Genomic DNA, 19,954 nt, shown 5'->3' on the forward strand with positions numbered 1-19,954 from the left:
TGTGTTCCCCCTGACTCCCATGTGTCACTGTGCCTGCAGGTGGTGGCCTCAGGGCCAGGGCTGAAGGGCGGCCGTGTCGGGGTCCCAGCGCCCTTCTCCATTGCCACGCAAGGCGCGGGCAGTGGGGGGCTGGGGCTGACAGTGGAGGGGCCCTGCGAGGCCAAGATTGAGTGCCAGGACAACGGGGATGGCTCCTGTGCTGTGTCCTACCTGCCCACGGCACCTGGAGAGTACCACATCAACATCCTCTTCGCTGGTCACCACATCCCGGGCAGCCCCTTCACAGCTGCGGTCACGGCGCCCTTCGACCCGGCCAAAGTGACAGCGTCGGGGCCGGGCCTGGAGCGCGGCCGTGCGGGTGAGGCGGCTGTCTTCTCCGTGGACTGCTCGCAGGCCGGAGAGGCCGAGCTCACCATCGAGATCCGCTCCGAGGCCGGCGTCAAGGCTGAGGTGCTGGTGCAGAACAATCGTGACGGCACCTATGCCATCACCTACACTCCAGCCTGTGCCGGCGCCTACACCATCACCATCAACTACGGCGGCCTCCCGGTCCCCAACTGCCCCGTGCGCGTCACTGTTGACCCAGCCATCGACACCAGCAGTGTCAAGGTCTACGGCAAAGGCGTGGAGCCACGAGGTGAGGGAGTGGCCATGCAGGGGCTGCTCACCAAGGCACCTCCTTCCCTTGGGTGGGGATCTCCTTCTCCCCGGGGGCATCCCATCCCTGTGGGCATCTCTTCCTCCTGGGTACCCCTGTGGACACCACCACAGGTGTCTCCCCTCTATGATCATCCCCATGGTCACCCCATCCCTGTGGGTACCCCCTGTCTTTGGACATCCCACTCACAGACATTCCAACTCCATGGGCATCCCCTCCCCATGGGCACCCCATGGACAGCCCTTCACATGTGGAGGGTCTCTGGGTGTCCTGTGGACATCCCTCCATGGGCACCTCCCACTTGCAGGGATGACCCCGAGGCCATGGACTCTCCCATACTCACCAACATCTCCTCCCCATGGGAATTCCCTCTAATGGGAGCTCTCCTGGGCACCCCAGTCATCTCTCTTCCCCCTGTCCCCCTTGCCCCCACCACTACTCAGGGGTCCCTGTGGTTTTCCTCTCATTCCTGGGGGGAAGTTCTGGGGGTGCAGGGGTTGTGGGGTGGGACCCCAAGGCTGTGCCAGTTCCCCCTTGAAGCCCCTGTGTGTGCAAGGGGGCCATGGGCTCTCACAGGCTGCTGCAAGGGACTGCCAGGTGAGCTCTGGGTCCCCTTGACCCCCCTGTACCCCTCAGGGGTGCTGCGGGAGGTGGGCACTGAGTTCACGGTGGATGCGCGGGCACTGGCCCCCACCGGGGGACCCCACATCCGTGCACGGGTGCTGAACCCCTCCGGGACCCCCATCGACACCTTCGTCACTGACCTTGGCGATGGCACCTACCGCGTGGAGTACACACCCTTCGAGGAGGGTGAGGGACCCCCACAGCCCCCCTGGGAACTCCAACACCCCTGGGGACCCCTAGGCCCTCCTAGAGAACACAGACATACCCAGGGAACTCCCAAACCCCTAGGGACCCCCAGCCCCCTGGGAACACCAACACTCCCCAGGAACCTCCAGGGACCATGAGCTCTCCCAGGGACTCTGCTCCCCCACCGGACTCCAACATTCCTCTGGGACCCCAAGTCCTGGCCAGGCATCCTCCATCCCTCATGAGGGACCTTCTCATACCACATCCAAGTGGGGACCCCCTTCAATTCCCCCTGATTCTCCAGAACCAGAAACCCCTAAGCCCCCCTGAGACACCCCCAAATCCCAACCAGGGACTTCCAGCCTTGCCCTAAAACCCCACCCAGGGACCCCCAAAATTCCTTGAGAATCCCCACCCCACAGACCCCTTGTGCCCCCTCCTTGGGCAGTGTGTGATGGTGTCCCTGTCACAGGGCTGCATCTGGTGGAGGTGACATATGATGACGTGGCAGTCCCCAAGAGCCCATTCCGTGTGGGGGTGGCCGAGGGCTGCGACCCCACACGCGTTCGGGCGCACGGCCCTGGCCTGGAGGGCGGCCTGGTGGGCACGGCCAACCACTTCACTGTGGAGACCAGGTGGGCACTGATCCCATACCCCAATCCAACCCTGCTCCCCAAAGACCCCCAACGCCTCCAAATCCCCTGCCCTAGCCCTCTTCCACATGCACTGACCCCTCATGCTGTCCATATTGGGGACTTTGGGGTGGGCATGGCCCCCTGCTTCAGTGTGGAGAGCAGATGGACACAAACCCTGAGTCCCTCCATTCCCACACCCATTCCCACAGTGCCCACCATGGTGGGGGGGGGGGGGGCACTGTGAGTCTGAGGGGATTGTGATGAGCACCATGGATCAGAGCTATCACTTCTATCCCAAGCCCCCAACCCACCATCTCCATCCCTGATCATAGAAGTGTCACTGTTATCCTCTTGCACCTGTGCCCTTTATGTGCATGTCCCATCTCTATCCCATGTCACCAACCCGCCATCTCCATCCGGTGCCACCACTCTGGCATCTCCGTGTTCTGCCAGAGGTCCCACGTCCAACCTCTCACATCCTCTACCACCTGAGTCCTTTCCCATGGATGTACCACCTCCATCCCATGTCACCAAACAGCATCTCCACCCCGTGCCATGAAAGTGCTGAACCCATCCCATGTCATGAGGATGGCATCTGTCCCCTTGCCATGGAGGTGCCACCTCTGCAAGGGAGGTGGCAGCTCCCTCCCCCTGCCATGGAGGTGGCACCTCTGTCTCCCCACTATGGCTGTTGTTCCCCCTGGCCCCACCATGCCTGTGTCACTTCTCTGAGTGGTGGCATATCTCCAGGGGTGCAGGCACTGGGGGATTGGGCCTGGCCATTGAGGGTCCCTCGGAGGCAAAGATGTCCTGCAAGGACAACAAGGACGGGAGCTGCGCAGTGGAGTATGTCCCCTTCACGCCTGGTGACTACGACGTCAACATCACCTTCGGCGGGCACCCCATCCCTGGTGCGGGGGGACACAGGGACGGGGTGCGGGGAGGTGTCCTGATTTTCATCTGTGGGTCACAGGGCTTCCTTGCGGTGACGCCCCTGCCTGTGCTGTCCCCATGGCCATGGCTTTGGTGGCCCCACACTGTGCTCATGCCCATATTGAGCCCTTCCCCACACTGACCCTTTGGCCATGCAGTCATGCTGTCCTCATGGCTCACATTGACCCCATGACCATGTTGACCTCATGATCATGTTGTCCCCATGCCCATTTTGAACCCATAGCCATGCTGATCCTATGGATGTGTTGACCCCATGGCCACACTGACCTTGTGAGCACACTGGCCGCACAAAGTGCCCATGCACATGGTGGACATGCCAACTCTATGGCCATGCTGTCCCTGTGCCCCTGCTGACCTCATGACCATGTTGACCTTGTCCTCATGCTGACCCCATCCCCACAGTGACCCCATTCCCATGATGACCCCGTGCTCACATTGGCAGTGGCCACACTGCGCCCATCCCTGCCCCATGCTGCCTCCCTCACGCACTGACCCCTTCTCCACACAGGGAGCCCATTCCGGGTGCGAGTGCGGGATGCTGTGGATGCCTCAAAGGTGACGTGCTCGGGGCCAGGGCTGGGTCCCAGCGTCCGAGCGCGGTTGCCCCAGAGCTTCACCGTGGACGTGAGTGCCGCAGGACATGCAGCCCTTGAGGTGACGCTGCTGGGGCCCACTGGTAAGTGGGGACACAGCGGGCAGCAGGGGCCTGTGTCTTGTGGTGTGTCCTGACCTCTGGGGTGTCCTGCCTTATAAATGTCCTATTTCATAATGGGATGTCCTGCCCCTTGGATCCCATGGTCTGTAGAGAGTCCTGCCCCCTGGGATGTCCTGCCTCATGGCTTGTCCAGCACCATGGATGCCCTGTTCCATAGAGTGTCCTCCCCTGTTATATAGGGTGTCCTACCTATGGATGTCCTGCTCCATAGGGTGTCCTACCCCACAGGACGTCCAGCCCCATGGATGCCCTTCTTCATAGGGTGTCCAGCTTCATGGAGTACCCTCCCCATGGGTACTCAGATCCACAGGGTGTCCTTCTCCATGGAATTCCCTGCCCAGGGAGGTTGTGCCCTACATGCTGCTCTATACCCTCCATGTCCTCCTGTCCCACATGTCCCCCTGCCTCACATGTCCCCACCCCACATGTCCCACTGCCCCACAGGGCTGCCGGAGCCAGTGGAGATCCGAGACAATGGTGATGGCACCCACAAGGTCACCTACACCCCAGCCACTGATGGGCCCTACACCGTGTCTGTCAAGTACGGGGGGCAGGAGGTGCCACGCAGGTGAGACCCCTACCTCGGGTGGGTAGAGGGGGGACACAGGATCCCCACACAACCTGGAGATCACGGCACTCTCCTGACTCCCTGCTTCCCCCAGCCCCTTCAAAGTGACGGCGCTGCCCACCCACGATGCCAGCAAGGTGCGGGCAAGTGGCCCCGGGCTGAGTGCAGGAGGGATTCCTGCCAGCCTCCCCGTCGAATTCACCATTGACGCTCGTGATGCTGGCGAGGGATTGCTCACGGTGCAGATTCTGGTCAGTGCGTGAGGGGGAAACATGGGGTAGTGTGAGGGTTGTGGGGGGACACACTGAGGATGGGTGAAGGGCTGCTCACACTCCAGATCCTGGTTAGTGCAGGGGGGAGTCATGGGGTGCTGAGCCCCACAGGGTATCCTTTCCCCCACATCCTGGGGTGCTGAGCCCCACGGGGTGCCCCCAGCACAGGGCACTGATGGGGGTTGCCTGTAGGACCCCGAGGGGCAGCCCAAGAAGGCGTCAATCCGGGACAATGGGGACGGCACCTACACAGTGTCCTACGTGCCCGATGTGCCCGGGCGCTACACCAGCACTGTCAAGTATGGGGGCGACGAGATCCCTGCATCGCCCTTCCGTGTCCTCGCCGTGCCCTCTGGCGATGCCAGCAAGTGCCTCGTCACAGGTGGGGCTGCCCCCCAGTGTCCTTATGCTGACCTATGTCATTCCCTTGCTGGCCCATGGCATCCCCTTGCTGACCCACAGCACCCCCTCACTGCCCCACAATGTCCCCTTGCTGCCCCACCCCACTCCTCCCTGCCCCACAGTGACCCTCCTGCCCCATGGCATCCCCTCCTACCCCACAACATCCATATGCTGAGCCACAGTGTCCCTTTGCTGTCCCACAGCACCCACCCCAGACACCCCTGCCTTACCCCCCAGCACCCCGTGGCTGCCCCCCAGCACACCCACTGCCCCACTGCTGCCCCTCAGCACCTCTCCCACTGCCCCCAGACCTGCCCCATGGCACAGTGGGGATGAGCGGGTGCCCCCAGGACAGGATGTGCCGGCCCCCCCGGAGCCCCCTGGCCCCCTCGGCGCCCCTGGCCCCCCAGCCAGCCCCCCAACCCCTTCTCACCGCTCTCCCTGGTCTTTCTTGCAGTATCCATTGGGGGCCATGGACTGGGTAAGTGGTGCCAGGGGGGCAGTTGGGGGGCTGGGAGGGGGCAGTTGGGGGATAGGTTTGGAGTCCCCCCATGGTCCTGACCCCACCCTCCCCTGCAGGTGCCTGTCTGGGCCCCACGATCCAGATCGGGGAGGAGACCGTGATCACTGTGGATGCAAAGGCAGCGGGACAGGGCAAGGTCACCTGCAAGGTGTCAACGCCTGATGGTGCTGAGCTGGACGTGGATGTGGTGGAAAACCACGATGGCACTTTTGACATCTTCTACACTGCACCCGAGCCCGGCAAATACGTCATCACCATCCGCTTTGGCGGGGAGCACGTCCCTAACAGCCCCTTCCATGTCATGGTGGGTGGGGCACTGGGGCAGGCACTGTGAGTCTGGGGGGTTGTGATGAGCACCATGGATCAGACTTTGGGAGACCATGGTGTGGGAAGCGTGGAACTGGGAGACCGTAGTGGGTGCCATGAGGCAGAGAGTTGGGACTATGATGGGCACCATGGGGTCAGATGATCATGGTGGGTGCTGTGAGGCAGAGAGGCGGGGTGGTGGGATTGGGAAACTGTGTTGGATCCAAGGGGCAAAGAGTCGAGGGAACAATGGACACCATGGGACAGATTTTGAACACCAGGTTGACACCATGGGGTAGGGAAACCATGGTGGGGTTGGAACGTTGTGGTAGGCACCAACAGACAGAGGACTGGGGCCATGGTGGACACCAAGGGACAGAGAGTAGTGTCAGCGTGGAGAGCACAATGGGCACTGCAGGGTTGGGTGACCATGATGGGAGTTACGGAATTGGGGGACCATGGTGGGGCGGTGTCAGGACAATGGTGTCCATCATGGAGCTGAGAGAGTTGGGAGACCATGGTGGGCACCATGGGGCCAGGGTTTTGGTGTTGGAGCTTGGGATCACGGTGGACATGATGGGGTTTGGAAGGTCATGAGGGTCATCACAGGGCTGGGGGCCCACCATGGGGGTTCTCATGTCCCCTCTATGGCCACATTGGGGCTGGGACCCCATCATGAGGTTCTCACCCTCCCTCTCTGCCCCATGATCAGGCCACAGAGGAGCCCCCAGCCACCACTGAGAACCTCCGGCCCTTTAACCTCGTCATCCCCTTTACGGTGCAGAAGGGTGAGATCACAGGTACAGTGCAGGGTTGTGGGGACAGCGACCACCCCTTCAGGCACCAACCCCCCCGCCCCTTGGTGCCTCCACTGACAAAATACCCCCAGGTGAGGTGCGAATGCCCTCGGGGAAGACAGCGCGGCCCAACATCACGGACAACAAGGACGGGACGGTGACAGTGCACTACGCCCCCTCCGAGAAGGGGCTGCACGAGATGGACATTCGCTATGATGGCAACCACATCCCTGGTAAGCCACTGTGGGGCACTGGGGAGGCACTGGGAGCCACTGGGAGCCACTGGGAGGTGGCTGAGGAAAGTTGATACAACTCTGCCCTGGTTAGACTCCAGTGGGTCAGGCATGCACCATGGTGTGGAATGTTCCTGTGGACTGTGTCTGTGGGGTCCATGGTTGGTCACCCTTAGGTTGGGGTGTCCCCATGTGTCTCTGACCACTGTCCCTTGTGTCCTCAGGGAGTCCCCTTCAGTTCTATGTGGATGCCATCAACCCACGCCATGTCAGTGCCTATGGGCCTGGGCTGAGCCATGGGATGGTCAACAAGCCATGCACATTCACCATTGTCACCAAGGATGCTGGCGAGGGTGAGTGATGGCCAAAGGGGGCTGGGAGGTCATGGGGACCCCCCCAGTGCCACCAGGAGGGGCTGGAGACCCCTGGTGACTCATGATGCCCCTTGTCTGGTGCCATCTGACAGCCCCTGTGCCTACAGGTGGGCTGTCGCTAGCGGTCGAAGGTCCCTCCAAGGCGGAGATCACTTGCCAGGACAACAAAGATGGGACATGCACCGTGTCCTACCTGCCCACAGCCCCTGGCGACTACAGCATCATTGTGCGCTTTGATGACAAACACATCCCGGGCAGCCCCTTCACTGCCAAGATCACTGGTGAGATGGGCTGGGGGCACAGTGGGGTCTGGGGAAGTTCTGGGGGTTTTTGGGATCTCCACATGACCATGGGGGCACCTGGTTGGCCATGGAGACATCTGCGGAGTCATGACCATGAAGGCACCTGGGAGGCTGTGGGGGCACTTGTATGACCATAGGGGCACTGGTGGGTCATGAGGACACCTGTGGGCTAATTGGCATACTTGCCCCATGGCCGTTGGGACAGCTGTGGTGTCTCTTGTCCAACCCTGGCCGCCAGGATTCCCCCTCCCATGGCCTTGGGGACACTGTGAAGCCTTGGAGACCCCAACCCATAGCCATGGGGATGTCATGGAGCTTTGAGCACCCCATCACAAGACCATGTAGACCATGTGGGGACTCTAACCATGGCTTTGAGGACACTATTCACACATCTTCAAGTGACCCCTGATTCTGGGGACCCTCTCCATATGTCCATTGGGACCTTGTGGGGCTTTGGGAATACCATTCCATCACCATTGGGATCCTATCCATCTTGTCATCCACCTTGAGCTGATGTCCCTGCTGATGGCGTCTCTGCAGGGGATGACTCCATGCGCACGTCCCAGCTCAATGTGGGCACCTCAACTGATGTGTCACTGAAGATCGCAGAGACAGACCTGAGCCTGTTGGCGGCTACCATCCGTGCACCGTCAGGCAACGAGGAACCATGCTTGCTCAAGCGGCTGCCCAACCGCCACATCGGTGTGCAGGGACACAGGGACACTATGGGGACACAGGGACATGCAGATGTGGGCACAGGAGAATGGGCACATGAGAGAAGGATGTGGGACCTGGGGACTTGCTGGGACAGGAAACAGTGGAGCTATGGGGTCACAGAGATGGGTGGCCTTGTGGCATTGGGTCAGCAGGGGGCTGGTGGCCATGGTTAGGGGACTTGGATGGTGACCAGGGGCTGATGGAGGTGGCCAGGGGCTGGTTGTGGTGGCTAGGGGATGGGGATGGTACATGGGTAGTGGCCAAGTCTGGTGGTGGTGTGTGACCACTCTGTCCTCCCCAGGCATCTCATTCACACCCAAGGAGGTGGGCGAGCACGTGGTGAGTGTGCGGAAGAGCGGGCAGCATGTCACCAACAGCCCTTTCAAGATCCTGGTGGGACAGTCAGAGATTGGTGATGCCGGCCGGGTCAAGGTGTGGGGCCAGGGGCTTCTGGAGGGCCACACCTTTGAGGTGGCTGAGTTCATCGTGGACACACGCAGTGCTGGTGAGGCCATGGTGGGGGATGGCCACGGGGGAGGTGGTAGCCATGGCTAAGGGCAGGATGGGATGATGGCCATGACCATGTGCTGGTCATGGCCACCCAAGGATGAGGTGGTGGCCATGGTTATTGCTGTGGTGTACAATGGCCACATGTGATGGTGGCCAAGGCTACATGTGGCCAGGAAGGCATGGTGGTGGTGGTCATGGCCAAGGCAGGATGGTCCCTGTGGCTGGGGTTGGATGGTGGCTGTGGTGGTGGTGTGGCCGTAGCCAGGATGATTTGAGGACCATGGCCATGCTAAAGCTGCTGCCAGCACAGGATGAGGTGGTGGCTATGGTGTGACGATCATCTGAATGGGATGGTGACCATGGTAATGGCACAGCCAATGCCCAGGTGGAAGGTGGCTAAGGCCATGCCATGGCTGTGGCAAACACAGGATGGGGTGGGGCCCATGATTATGGGCATGGTGTGACCATTGCCAGGATAGAGTGGTGGCCATGTTCCATGGTGCAGCCAAGAGGGTGATACCATGGTTACCATGGCACGGCCATGGCCACGATGGGGCTGATGACTGGGATTGGATGGTGACCATGGACAGTTTGGGCTTGTGGCCTTGGTGTGACCGTGACCAGGACAGGGGCAGCCTCCATGAAACACCTCTGATCATGTCCCCATGGCCCTCCAGGTTACGGCGGGCTGGGCCTGTCCATTGAGGGCCCCAGCAAGGTGGACATTAACTGTGAGGACATGGAGGATGGCACCTGCAAAGTCACCTACTGCCCCACTGAGCCCGGCAACTACATCATCAACATCAAGTTTGCTGACAAACATGTCCCAGGTGGGGCCTGGAGAAACATGGGGGGACAGAGGGTTGTGGTGGAGAGGAGTGCTAGGACCCCCAGGGGGTGACAGGTCCCTGAGGTAACTGTCTCCCACAGGGAGCCCCTTCACGGTGAAGGTGACTGGTGAGGGGCGGATAAAGGAGAGCATCACACGCCGGCGACAGGCACCCTCCATCGCCACTGTTGGCAGCACTTGTGACCTCAACCTTAAGATCCCAGGTAGGGTTGGCCTTCCTTCTCCTTCTCCTCCTCCTCCCACCTCCTCCTTCTCCTCCTCCTCCCCCCCTCCCTCTTCCTTCTCTTTTCCTCCTCTTCCTTCTCTTCTCCATATTTCATCCTCCATCATCCTCCTCTTCATCCTCCCCTCTTCCTCCTCTTCATCCTCCCCTTTTCCTCCTCTTCTTCCCCCTTCTCCATCCTAATCCTCTTACTCCTCCTGCTCTGTGGGCCATAGGGATGGAGACACATCTCAGACACTCCAGTCTGATTTCTCCTTCCTTCTTTCTCTCCCCTCCGTGTGTCTGTGTCCATGTCTGTGTCCCTCTGTGTGTGTGCCTGTGTCCATGCATCCCTCTGTGCATGCTACCACCCACTGATACCTCCGTCCACATGTCCGTCTGTGTGTCCATTCACACGTCTGTCCATGTGTCCATTTCTGGCTTCATCCACCCTTGGCTCCATCCATCCCTGCAACCATCGCTACATCCATCCCTGTGTCCACCCCTCCCTGCACCATCCTCTACTTCCAACCCTGTGACTACCCATGTCTCCACCCATCACGATTCACACACATCCCCGTGTCCATCCTTGTGTCCATCCCTCCATGTCTCCACCCATCCACGTCTCCTCCCCATCACTGCATCCATCCCTGTGCCCATTCATCCCCGTGTCTGTCCGTATCCTCCTGTGTCCCCATCACCCCCTGCGCCCCTTTTCGTTCCCCCAACCTGTGCCCTCACCCTGTTGTCCCCACGTGTCCCCATGTGTCTGCACTGTCCCTCTGTGTCCCCGTGGGGTGTTCCCCAGGGAACTGGTTCCAGATGGTGTCGGCGCAGGAGCGGCTGACGCGCACGTTCACGCGCAGCAGCCACACGTACACGCGCACGGAGCGCACTGAGATCAGCAAGACGCGTGGCGGCGAGACCACGCGTGAGGTGCACGTGGAAGAATCGACCCGCGTGGGCGGCGCCTTCCCCCGTGCGCCCCCGGAGCCCTTCGGTGCCTTCGGGGCCTTTGGGACCCGCGAGGGCATCGGCGCCTTCGCAGCCCCTGCGCGCACACACGAGGGTGCGTCCTGCAGCAGGGGCTGTAGGGGGTGTGCAGGGGGGTGCGCAGCAAAGGGGGATTGCACAAGACCTGGGTGTGCACGAGGGGCAAGTGTGCGTGAGGGCTGGGTGTGCTGGGCACTGTGCTTGCACGAGTGGGTGGTGCACTTGCACGTGGGGCTGTTTGCACCAGGGCTGGGTATTCTGGGGCCGGGCACCGGGTTTGCACCAGGGCTGGGTGTGCATGAGGGAAGTGTTTGCTCAAGGACTGGGTGCTCTGGAGTACCAGTGTGTGTTTGCACAGAGCTGTGCTTGCACGAGGGCTGGGGGTGCATGAGGTGTGTGGGCAGGGCACCGTGCTGGCACAAGGGTTGGGTGTGCAGGCAAGTGGGTTTGTGTGAGAGCTGGGCACACCTGCCACAGGAGTGCCCTTGTTCAGGGCTGTGTGTGCTCACACCAAGGCCCAGCTGCGTGTGCTCAGGACACAGCTGGGACAGATGCCCTGGCACACGTGTGGGGGCTGCTGTGATGACGGGGGGGTGCCCTTTCCACGGGGATGTGTGCGGAGGTGGGGGGCAATGCTGGCTCTTTGCACAAGCAGTTGCACACCTGCTTACAGGGGTGTGTGCTCAGCCCAAAGGGCTGTGGGAGCTCTCAGCGTGCGTGTGCAGTCTCACGGGTGCATGTGTGTGCACACGTGTGTGTGAATGTGTGCATGTGCATGCTGGCAAGTGCACATGTCCCGTGTGTGAGGCGGCACGCTCGCGGGGTGGGGTGCACCCAGCAGGGGTTGCGCGTGTGCTCTGGTGGGTGTTTGGGCATCAGGGCACACTGGCGGCAGGGTGGTGGGATGACAGTGACAAGGGTGTCCTGGTGGTGGGGTAGCAGGGTGCTAGTGTGCCAGGGAGCCCTTCGGACGATGGTGGGAAGGTGATGGGGCAAAGGGGTACCCCAGTACCCTGTTATCAGAGTGACAGGATGCTGGGGTGACAGGATGACACTGCCCTAGTGACAGGGTGACAGAGTGCCGCAGTGACAGGTGCTGGGGTGCCATAGTGACACGGTGATAAGGAAATGGGTGTGGAGGGGCCGGGGTGTAGGGGCACCTGGGTTATAGGATGGTGATGTGGTGACAAGGTGTCCCGGTGACAGGATGACAGTGTGCCATATAGTGATGGGGTGCTGCGGTGCCATGGTGGCACAGTGCTGGGGTGACAGTGGGGTGATGTTGGGGTTCCCAGGTGCCTGCAGGGTGACATGGTGTGTGCCTGCAGGTGAGGTGATGGTGCAGGAGCTGGGATGCCCTAGTGATACAGTGTTCGGGTGACATTGGGGTGCCGATGGGGTGTTGGGGCGCCCATGGTGACATGGTGTGTGCCTGCAGGTGAGGCGTCAGCACAGGAGCTGTCGGCGCAGGTGCTGAGCCCATCGGGGCAGCGGCGCGAGGCCGAGGTGGTGCCAGGGGGCGCGGGGGTGTACAGCGTGCGCTTCGTGCCCCAGGAGACGGGCGCCCACACTGTCAGCGTCAAGTTCCGGGGGCAGCACGTGCCTGGGAGCCCCTTCCAGTTCACCGTGGGGCCCCTGGGCGAGGGTGGCGCCCACAAGGTGCGGGCAGGGGGCACCGGGCTGCAGCGCGCCGTGGCCGGGACGCCAGGTACGGGGGGGTCTGCCAGGAATGGGAGATGACGGGGGCCTGGGGGCTCTGGGGGTGACTGGGGGGGTGTGGGGGTGTGAGGGCAATGCAGGGTGGATGCTCTTGGGGGGATGTGGGGGGCTCTGGGTGCTGTGGGGGTGTGGGCAGCAATGGGGGGTAGGTGCTACATGTGTGGGGGGTGCTGGTGAAATTTGGGAGCTCTGGGTGCTGTGATGGGATTTGGGTACAGCTGGGTGTGGGGGCAGTGGGGAGCTGTTACGAGTGGTCTGTGTGCCATGGGTGGGATGTGGGTGCTATTGGGGAGTCTGGGTGCTGTGGGGACATGGGTGCAGGTCTGTGCTGGGTGTCACCATCCTGGGGTGCCACTGAGAGCCAGGGTGACCCTGGTGATCCCCCCAGCTGAGTTCAGCATCTGGACGCGTGAGGCTGGTGCGGGGGGACTCTCCATTGCTGTTGAGGGGCCCAGCAAGGCCGAGATCTCCTTTGAGGACCGCAAGGACGGCTCCTGTGGTGTCTCCTACCTGGTGCAGGAGCCAGGTGAGGGGGGCTGTGCCCCTACACCCTCAACCCCCCCAACCACCCCTAATGTCCCCCAGGGTGCTCAGCCTCATGTGAGGAGGGACCCACATGCAAAGGTGTCCCGGTTAAGGCTGTTCTCCAGGGAGGGTGTCCCCAGATAAAGGTGTCTCTCTGCACAGCTGTCCCCAGGGAAGGGTGTCTCTGTGAGTGGTGTCTCCGTGCATGGGTGTCCCCGTGCATGGGTGTCCCCACATGCGAGCGTTTCCAAGGGAAGCTGTCCCCATGTGGGGGCTCCCCACATGACTGTCCCATGTCCCCCAGGTGACTACGAGGTGTCCATCAAGTTCAACGAGGAGCACATCCCTGACAGCCCCTTTATTGTCCCTGTTGCCTCCCACTCCGATGATGCCCGACGCCTCACTGTCACCAGCCTGCAGGTACTGGGGATGCTCCCTGTGAAACCCTGGGGAACCCCTGGGCTCACAGATGGCCCCTGGGTCCTCAGGGCACAACTGGACTGCTCTGAGCCCCTATTGCAAGATTGAGATGCCCTGTGTGGCACCCTTGGACCCTCTGGGGCACCCCTCCCTCCCTCCCTCCCTGTCAGTCATTCTTGGGGCCACCTCTTTCTCCCTCCCTCATGTCACCTTTGGGACCGCTGTGTTGCCCCTTTGTCACCCTTGGGATTCCCTGGAGCCACCTCTCCCCCCTGTTACCATTGGCACCCTCCTTGGTGCCACCCCTGTGTCCCTTGTGTTAATCCTGGGCCACCTTGCACACCTGTGTCACCCTTGGGCCCCATGGTGTTCCCCTGCCCCCCCCACTGTGTCCTCCACCCCCCTCATGTCCCCCCATGCCCTGGGGTGTACCAGCTGGCCTCATTCATGATGTCCCCTGCCCCCCATGTCCCTGATGCCACCATGGTGTCCCCACAGGAGACGGTGGCAGTGAACCAGCCAGCGTCCTTTGCCGTGCAGCTGAACGGGGCGCGTGGCGTCATCGATGCCAAAGTGCACACGCCTGCAGGGGTGGTGGAGGAGTGTTACGTGTCCGAGCTGGACAGCGGTGAGGGCACATGGGGACACCACGGGGACACCGTGGGGACACTGGGACACCAGGTCTGCAGATGTGGGGTTGTGGGCACAGGGCACAGGACACGGGGACATCTGATGTGGGGACACGGGGATTGAGCACATGGGGACATAGGACATGGGGACAGAGTGACACAGGACATCCCCCAGACTAGTACACACTGGGGTTCTTGCGTGGGGTGTGGGGACACGGGGGTGTGGGGACATGGGGACACAGGACACAGGGATATGGGGACATGTCTGTGTCCCCCTGATATGCACTGGAGTTCCTGCTGGGCAGGAACAGAGCTGTGGGGACATGGGGACACGAGGACATGGTGACATGTCTGTGTCCCCCCAGACCGGTACGCACTGGGGTTCCTGCCACGTGAGAACGGAGTCCACTCCATCGACCTGCGCTTCAATGGGCGCCACGTGCCTGGCAGCCCCTTCAACATCCGCGTGGGCGAGCAGAGCCAGGCCGGGGACCCTGGGCTCGTCACTGCCTTTGGGCCGGGCCTCGAGGGTGGCCGCACAGGTGACACTGCTGTGGAGACAGGGACAGGGACATGGCTGTGGGAGGAGGGTGGGGATGGAGGAACAGCTGTGGTGGTGGCAGGAGAGACATGACCATGAAATGGTGATGGGGACAGAGCCACGATGGAGATGTGGCCATGGGAGTTGTCATAATGGGAATGTGGCCATGGGTGACCACATGTGACCACAATGGTGTCCTGGTGTCCCCTCCATGATGCCATCCCCATGTCTGTGTCCCAGGGGTGCCCTCAGAGTTCCTGGTGCAGACAGCCAATGCAGGGGCAGGAGCACTGGCTGTCACCATTGATGGACCCTCCAAAGTGGAGCTGGACTGTACTGAGGTCCCCGAGGGCCACCGTGTCACCTACACCCCAATGGCCCCTGGCAACTACCTCATCTCCATCAAGTATGGGGGCCCCCATCACATCGTGGGGAGCCCCTTCAAAGCCAAGGTCACTGGTACGAATGGGGGGGACCTGAAGATGGGAAGGGACATGGGTGTGGGGAGGGACATGGGGACAAAGAGGAACATGGGAACTAGTGGGGACAGGGGAACTGAGGGGGAAGTGGGGATGCCGGGACCCCCACCACATCACAGGCGGCCTCTTCAAGGCCAAGGTCAATGGTACAGGTGGGGTGGGGGTAGACACGGGTATGGGGGGCATGGATAAGGGAGATGGGGCAGGAGAATGTGGGGTGACATTCTCCCCAGTGTGGGGTGACAAGGGGCCAATGATGGGTATGGTGGAGGGTTGCAGGAGGGTCATCCTGGAGGTCCCTCAGGGTGGCATGAGTTGGGGGGTTCCTAGGGTGGTGACAAGGGATCCTGGGGATGATGTGGTGTAGAAGCCCCAGGATGATATGATGGGGGTCCCAGAGGGAGGAGGGATTGTCCCTGGAAAGTGTCCTCATATCCCCCCAGCAAGGTGTGATGGGGGGTGTCCCCATGGTGGGGCTGACCATGTTCCCCCGATATTCCCCAGGCCCACGGCTGTCAGGCGGGCACAGTCTGCACGAGACCTCGACAGTGCTGGTGGAGCCGGTGGTGAGGGCAGGGTCGCGGGGCCCCCCTGCCTTTGGGGGTGTCACCAAAGCCCCATCGGATGCTGGGCAGGTGGTGGCCCGGGGGCCAGGGCTGGCAGCCGCCCGCCTGGGCCACAAGAACCACTTCACTGTGGACTGCAGCAAGGCCGGTGAGGGGCCCTGGGGGTCCTGGGGGCTTGGGGTGGCTGGGAGGAGGCATGGGCTCGGAAGGGCAGATGGGGGCTCAGCAGGGCAGTCCAGGAGCTCCTAGGGCAGTCCTTTGAGGACTTGGAGGAGAGTGTGTGGGTCTGTGGGGTGTTCAGAGAATTTGGGGGAGTCTTGAGAAAGGATGGGGTAGGTGAAAATGGGGCCTGTGGGTCCTGGGAGGGGATGGGGTGGGTAAGCGGGGGAGTCTGATGGAGGGTCTGGGATGCAGGGGAGGAAGTTTGGGGTGACCCTGTGGTCTCAAGCTCAGGGTTCACCCTGCCTGTGTCTCTCCATCAGGGACAAACATGCTGCTGGTGGGGGTGCACGGCCCCAAGGCCCCGTGTGAGGAGGTGCACGTGAAGCACGAGGGGAACCGTGTCTACACGGTGACCTACAGCGTGCGGGAGCGTGGCGAGTACGTGCTGCTGCTGCGCTGGGGTGACCGTGACGTCCCAGGGAGCCCCTTCCGTGTCACTGCGGCCTGAGACCCGCCCGGGGATCCCTGGGGGTCCCAGGCCTATCAATAAAGCACTGGGAGAGGAAGAGTGGTCCAAGTGATGACAGGGGAAATACCGCAGAGTGGGGCTGGGAGGGTGCCAAGGGGACTCCGGGGAAGGACACCGGGTGTAGGGCCATCCTGAGCAGGACAACGGAAATCTGGGGTGTCTGGGGGCGGCTCTGGGGATCCGGGACAGGATGATGGGGCCCGAGGCGGTCCAGAGCAGGATGTCCTGGTCCTGGGGGAGGCGGGGGGGGATTCCGGGGGCTGCAGGATGGGATTAGGAGGTCCTGGTCTGAGATGGTGGGGTCTGGAACAGGACACTGGAGGTGGCTTGGGAGGGTCTGGGGTAGAATGGCCAAGTCGTGAGGGGGCCCAAGGGGGATTCCATGGCAGAAGAGCGGCAGTTGTTGTGGGGGGCCCGGGGGCGTTCAGGGGGTCCCGTACAGTGCGGTCCCGCCAGGGGGCGCTGTGCAGGGCAGCGCCCCCCGTCCCCTCAAGGGCACGTCCCACTGCGCATGCTCGCGATCGTGGGGCGGGGCCGGTGGGAGGGGCGTGGCCGGCGCAGGGCGCGGCTCCTCCCGCGGCCGTGGGCGGGGCCTCGCGGCGTTGCCGGGGCAGCGGCGGGCGGGGCCGCTCGGGCGCGCGGCGGCGGGGGAGCCCGGGAGCGGCGGCGGGGTCCGGTCGTGCCCGATCGCCCCTGATCCCGTCAGCCGCTGCCGGCGGCGCGTCCCGATCCCGCCGGGTCCCGGCAGCGGCCCCGGGGCCGCCATCCCAGTGGATTCCGTACCCGGCGGCCCCCGGGCATGGCGGGCCGCGGGAAGCTGATCGCGGTGATGGGCGACGAGGACACGGTGACCGGGTTTCTTCTGGGCGGCATCGGGGAGCTGGACAAGCACCGGCGGCCCAACTTCCTGGTGGTGGAGAAGGAAACAAGCCTGGCTGAGATCGAGGAGACCTTCCGGTGTGTGTGGTGGGCGACGGCGGCCCGGGAGGGCACGGGGCGGTCTGAGGAGGGGTCTGGCGGTGTCTCAGAGGGGTCAGAGAGGTAAGGGAGGGTCTGAGGGGTCCCTGTGGTGGTCCTGTGAGTCCCTAGTGGGGTCTTTGAGGAGGATCCAGGCAGGTTTTGGGATCTCGGGGGGGTCACAGAGTTCCTGGAGGGAAGAGAGCTCGCTCGCAGGAGTCCCGGGTCAGGGTGCCGGGAGTGTTTAGGGGATCCAAGGGGTCCCGAGGAGCGCGTCCCACCTCGCTGGTGTCCCCTCCGTGTCCCCTCACTCTCCCTTTCTCCCTGCTCGCAGGGGTTTCCTGGCGCGGGAGGACGTGGGCATGATCCTGATCTCGCAGGCCCTGGCGGAGCAGATCCGGCCGGCAGTCGCAGCCCATGCCCGGGCGCTGCCCGCGGTGCTCGAGATCCCCTCCAAGGACCACCCCTACGACCCGGCCCGGGACTCGGTGCTGCGCCGCGCTCGGGGGCTCTTCGCACCTGATGAGCTGCGATAGAGCCCCCCAGGATACCCCAACCCCTCCCGACACTCCCCCAAATCTCCCTCTAAGCTCCCCCAAACAGTTCCCCCGATACCCCCAGTATGTGCAAACCTCCGCAGCACCCCCAAACTGTCCTCTTCACCCCGTGCCCGTGGCCTCCTTGCGCCCAGCCACGGGTGACGGGCAGCAGGGAATCCCAAACAGTCCCCGGTACCTTCCCAGCACCCTCAAACAGTCGCCCACCACTCCCCTAACTTCTTCACACTTGACAACCTGTGATAGCCCTCGCTGGTACCCCAGAACAGCCCCTGGGGCCCCACGGGGTCACAAGCCAGGCCTGGGAGTCTCCACCCCAGGGAAACCCACACAGGGGCCCCCAGCCCACCTGGGGCAGTTGTGCCCTATGCCTGGGGGCCCTCACTCCACAAGTCCCCATCCCAGAGTGCTGCTGGGGGGTCCCTAGGGTTCCCAGGGTGTCCTCTGGGTGCTGGGGAGCTGTGGTTGCCCCGTGGGTCTGAGGGTGACACCGGGAACTCTGCGGGTGCCTGGGGCAGCCACGGGAGCCTTGTGCGTGACCCGTGACTATGTCTCAGCCGTGTCCCACGATGGGGAAGTGGCACTACCGTATCCTGCTGAATCCTGCCAGATCCTGCCTGCCAGGCAGGGAGGGACACCTGGGGGGGGGGGGGGGCAAAGGAGCACCCCAAGGACACTGGGAGTTGTCACTGTGACCTTGTCACCATTGCCCCAGCTCCTCCCCAGCCTCCTCACCCCAGCACAACCTGTGGGGAATGTTATTTATTGTTGTCCCCCAGTGCCCATGTGTCACTCGTGTCCCCCGTGTTTCTCCCTGACAGTGTCCCCAACATGTGCTGACACCACTCATTGTCTGCTCTGCTCTGTGGGGGATGGGGGTGTGGGAGGGACAGAAATACGGGGCGACGGGATGTGGCACAGGGACATACAGTGGGGCTCAGGCTACAGAGACATGGAAGGCTCAGGGCTCAGGAGCACCCTGAGACCCCCCCATAACCCCCACTCATAGCAGGGATGAGCTCCTGCCCCCCCACAGTGATCCCCAGGGCCTGAGGGGCAATGGTCTGAGGGCCTGGGGGCCCCATCTGCCCAGCCCTGCCCCCATGTTTGTTCCCACCCTCCATGTCCCCGTGGCCCACCACACCTTCTCAGCAGCCCCTGCTGTGCCCCTGTGGACAGGGGTAATGCCTTGGGGGGGGTCCCCACAGCTTGGGGAGGGTTGAGAAGGAACACACATCTCTGGGGGGCCTGGGTGATGGCTGTGCTTGGGACTTGCAGTGGTGGGTGGGCAAGGGTGGGCACAGGTGGACACAGTTGTAAAGGATGTCACATACACGAGTGTCACACTGGTGTCACACACAGCTACAGACACAGTATGTGATTTATATTGTACCTAACATATTCTGAAAAGCAATGTACATTTTTAGGTTAACTATATCCTTAATCAATTAAATCCTAAACCCTCTAGACCCTCTGTCTCAATGCCACACACACACACACTCACACATTTATCACACACAGAAGCCCAGAACAGTCTGAGTGCCAGGAGCCCTGTAGTGATGATCCAGCCTAAACCCTGCCCATGCAGGGTGACCTGGAGCAGATGACACTTGCTCAGGTGGGTTGTGATGTCTCTGAAGGGACACCGTGCACCCTCCCCAGGCAGCTGTCCCAGGGCTTACCCCTTCCATGATGGAGGGAATTTCTGCCTCATGCTGAGCTCAAGGCCTGACTCCTCGTCCTGTCTCGCTAGGCACCACTGGCACTGTCCTCAAACCCGGGGGAGATGGTGGGGATTGGTGGGAGATTGTGAGGATTGGGATCCCCCTTCAGATATTTGTATGGATTGGTGCAATCCCCTCAGGTGAGAGCTTTGTGGAGACACGTGAGCAGCAGTCCAAAGCTGCACATGGACCCAGGAGCTCTGGCAGCCAGTCAGGCACAGAGGGGGCATTGCCAGGAGCAGAGCAGGAGGTCAAAGTGGCTCCAGACAGTGCAGGTGACCCAGAAATGGGACACAGAGCAGCAGCAGGGCACGGCGTGGCAGTT

At 62.3% G+C, this 19,954-nt stretch overlaps 2 protein-coding genes across 3 annotated transcripts in view; both read left to right on the top strand.

The window, feature by feature from the left end:
• Positions 1-16,428, top strand: part of FLNC (filamin C) — a 29,573-nt gene extending 13,145 nt beyond the window's left edge. Inside the window, exons 21-47 of one of the 2 annotated variants that reach the window (XM_014261929.2) lie at positions 40-637; positions 1,295-1,468; positions 1,941-2,103; positions 2,854-3,014; positions 3,566-3,733; positions 4,217-4,340; positions 4,435-4,591; positions 4,805-4,994; positions 5,472-5,495; positions 5,594-5,841; positions 6,556-6,643; positions 6,733-6,873; positions 7,098-7,226; positions 7,355-7,528; positions 8,090-8,251; positions 8,568-8,771; positions 9,454-9,606; positions 9,707-9,829; positions 10,637-10,897; positions 12,260-12,529; positions 12,929-13,066; positions 13,370-13,485; positions 13,984-14,113; positions 14,480-14,656; positions 14,896-15,114; positions 15,639-15,848; positions 16,183-16,428. In XM_014261929.2, the coding sequence (XP_014117404.1) occupies positions 40-637; positions 1,295-1,468; positions 1,941-2,103; positions 2,854-3,014; positions 3,566-3,733; positions 4,217-4,340; positions 4,435-4,591; positions 4,805-4,994; positions 5,472-5,495; positions 5,594-5,841; positions 6,556-6,643; positions 6,733-6,873; positions 7,098-7,226; positions 7,355-7,528; positions 8,090-8,251; positions 8,568-8,771; positions 9,454-9,606; positions 9,707-9,829; positions 10,637-10,897; positions 12,260-12,529; positions 12,929-13,066; positions 13,370-13,485; positions 13,984-14,113; positions 14,480-14,656; positions 14,896-15,114; positions 15,639-15,848; positions 16,183-16,370 (4,890 nt within the window). In that variant the 3' untranslated portion in view covers positions 16,371-16,428. The remainder of the gene's footprint in view (positions 1-39; positions 638-1,294; positions 1,469-1,940; positions 2,104-2,853; positions 3,015-3,565; positions 3,734-4,216; positions 4,341-4,434; positions 4,592-4,804; positions 4,995-5,471; positions 5,496-5,593; positions 5,842-6,555; positions 6,644-6,732; positions 6,874-7,097; positions 7,227-7,354; positions 7,529-8,089; positions 8,252-8,567; positions 8,772-9,453; positions 9,607-9,706; positions 9,830-10,636; positions 10,898-12,259; positions 12,530-12,928; positions 13,067-13,369; positions 13,486-13,983; positions 14,114-14,479; positions 14,657-14,895; positions 15,115-15,638; positions 15,849-16,182) is intronic. The other variant, XM_014261930.2, reaches the window with a different exon arrangement.
• A 657-nt stretch (positions 16,429-17,085) lies between these two features.
• On the top strand, positions 17,086-18,750 carry ATP6V1F (ATPase H+ transporting V1 subunit F). Its single transcript, XM_005533412.3, has 2 exons — positions 17,086-17,348; positions 17,683-18,750. Exons 1-2 carry the CDS (start codon positions 17,191-17,193, stop codon positions 17,882-17,884), a joined length of 360 nt encoding a protein of 119 aa, XP_005533469.1. The 5' UTR covers positions 17,086-17,190; the 3' UTR covers positions 17,885-18,750.
• Positions 18,751-19,954: the final 1,204 nt, after the last annotated feature.

Source organism: Pseudopodoces humilis, chromosome 5 (genome assembly GCF_049639895.1).
Source record: "Pseudopodoces humilis isolate 2021_Gansu_Grassland_sample_001 chromosome 5, ASM4963989v1, whole genome shotgun sequence".
Taxonomy (NCBI): Eukaryota; Metazoa; Chordata; class Aves; order Passeriformes; family Paridae; genus Pseudopodoces; species Pseudopodoces humilis.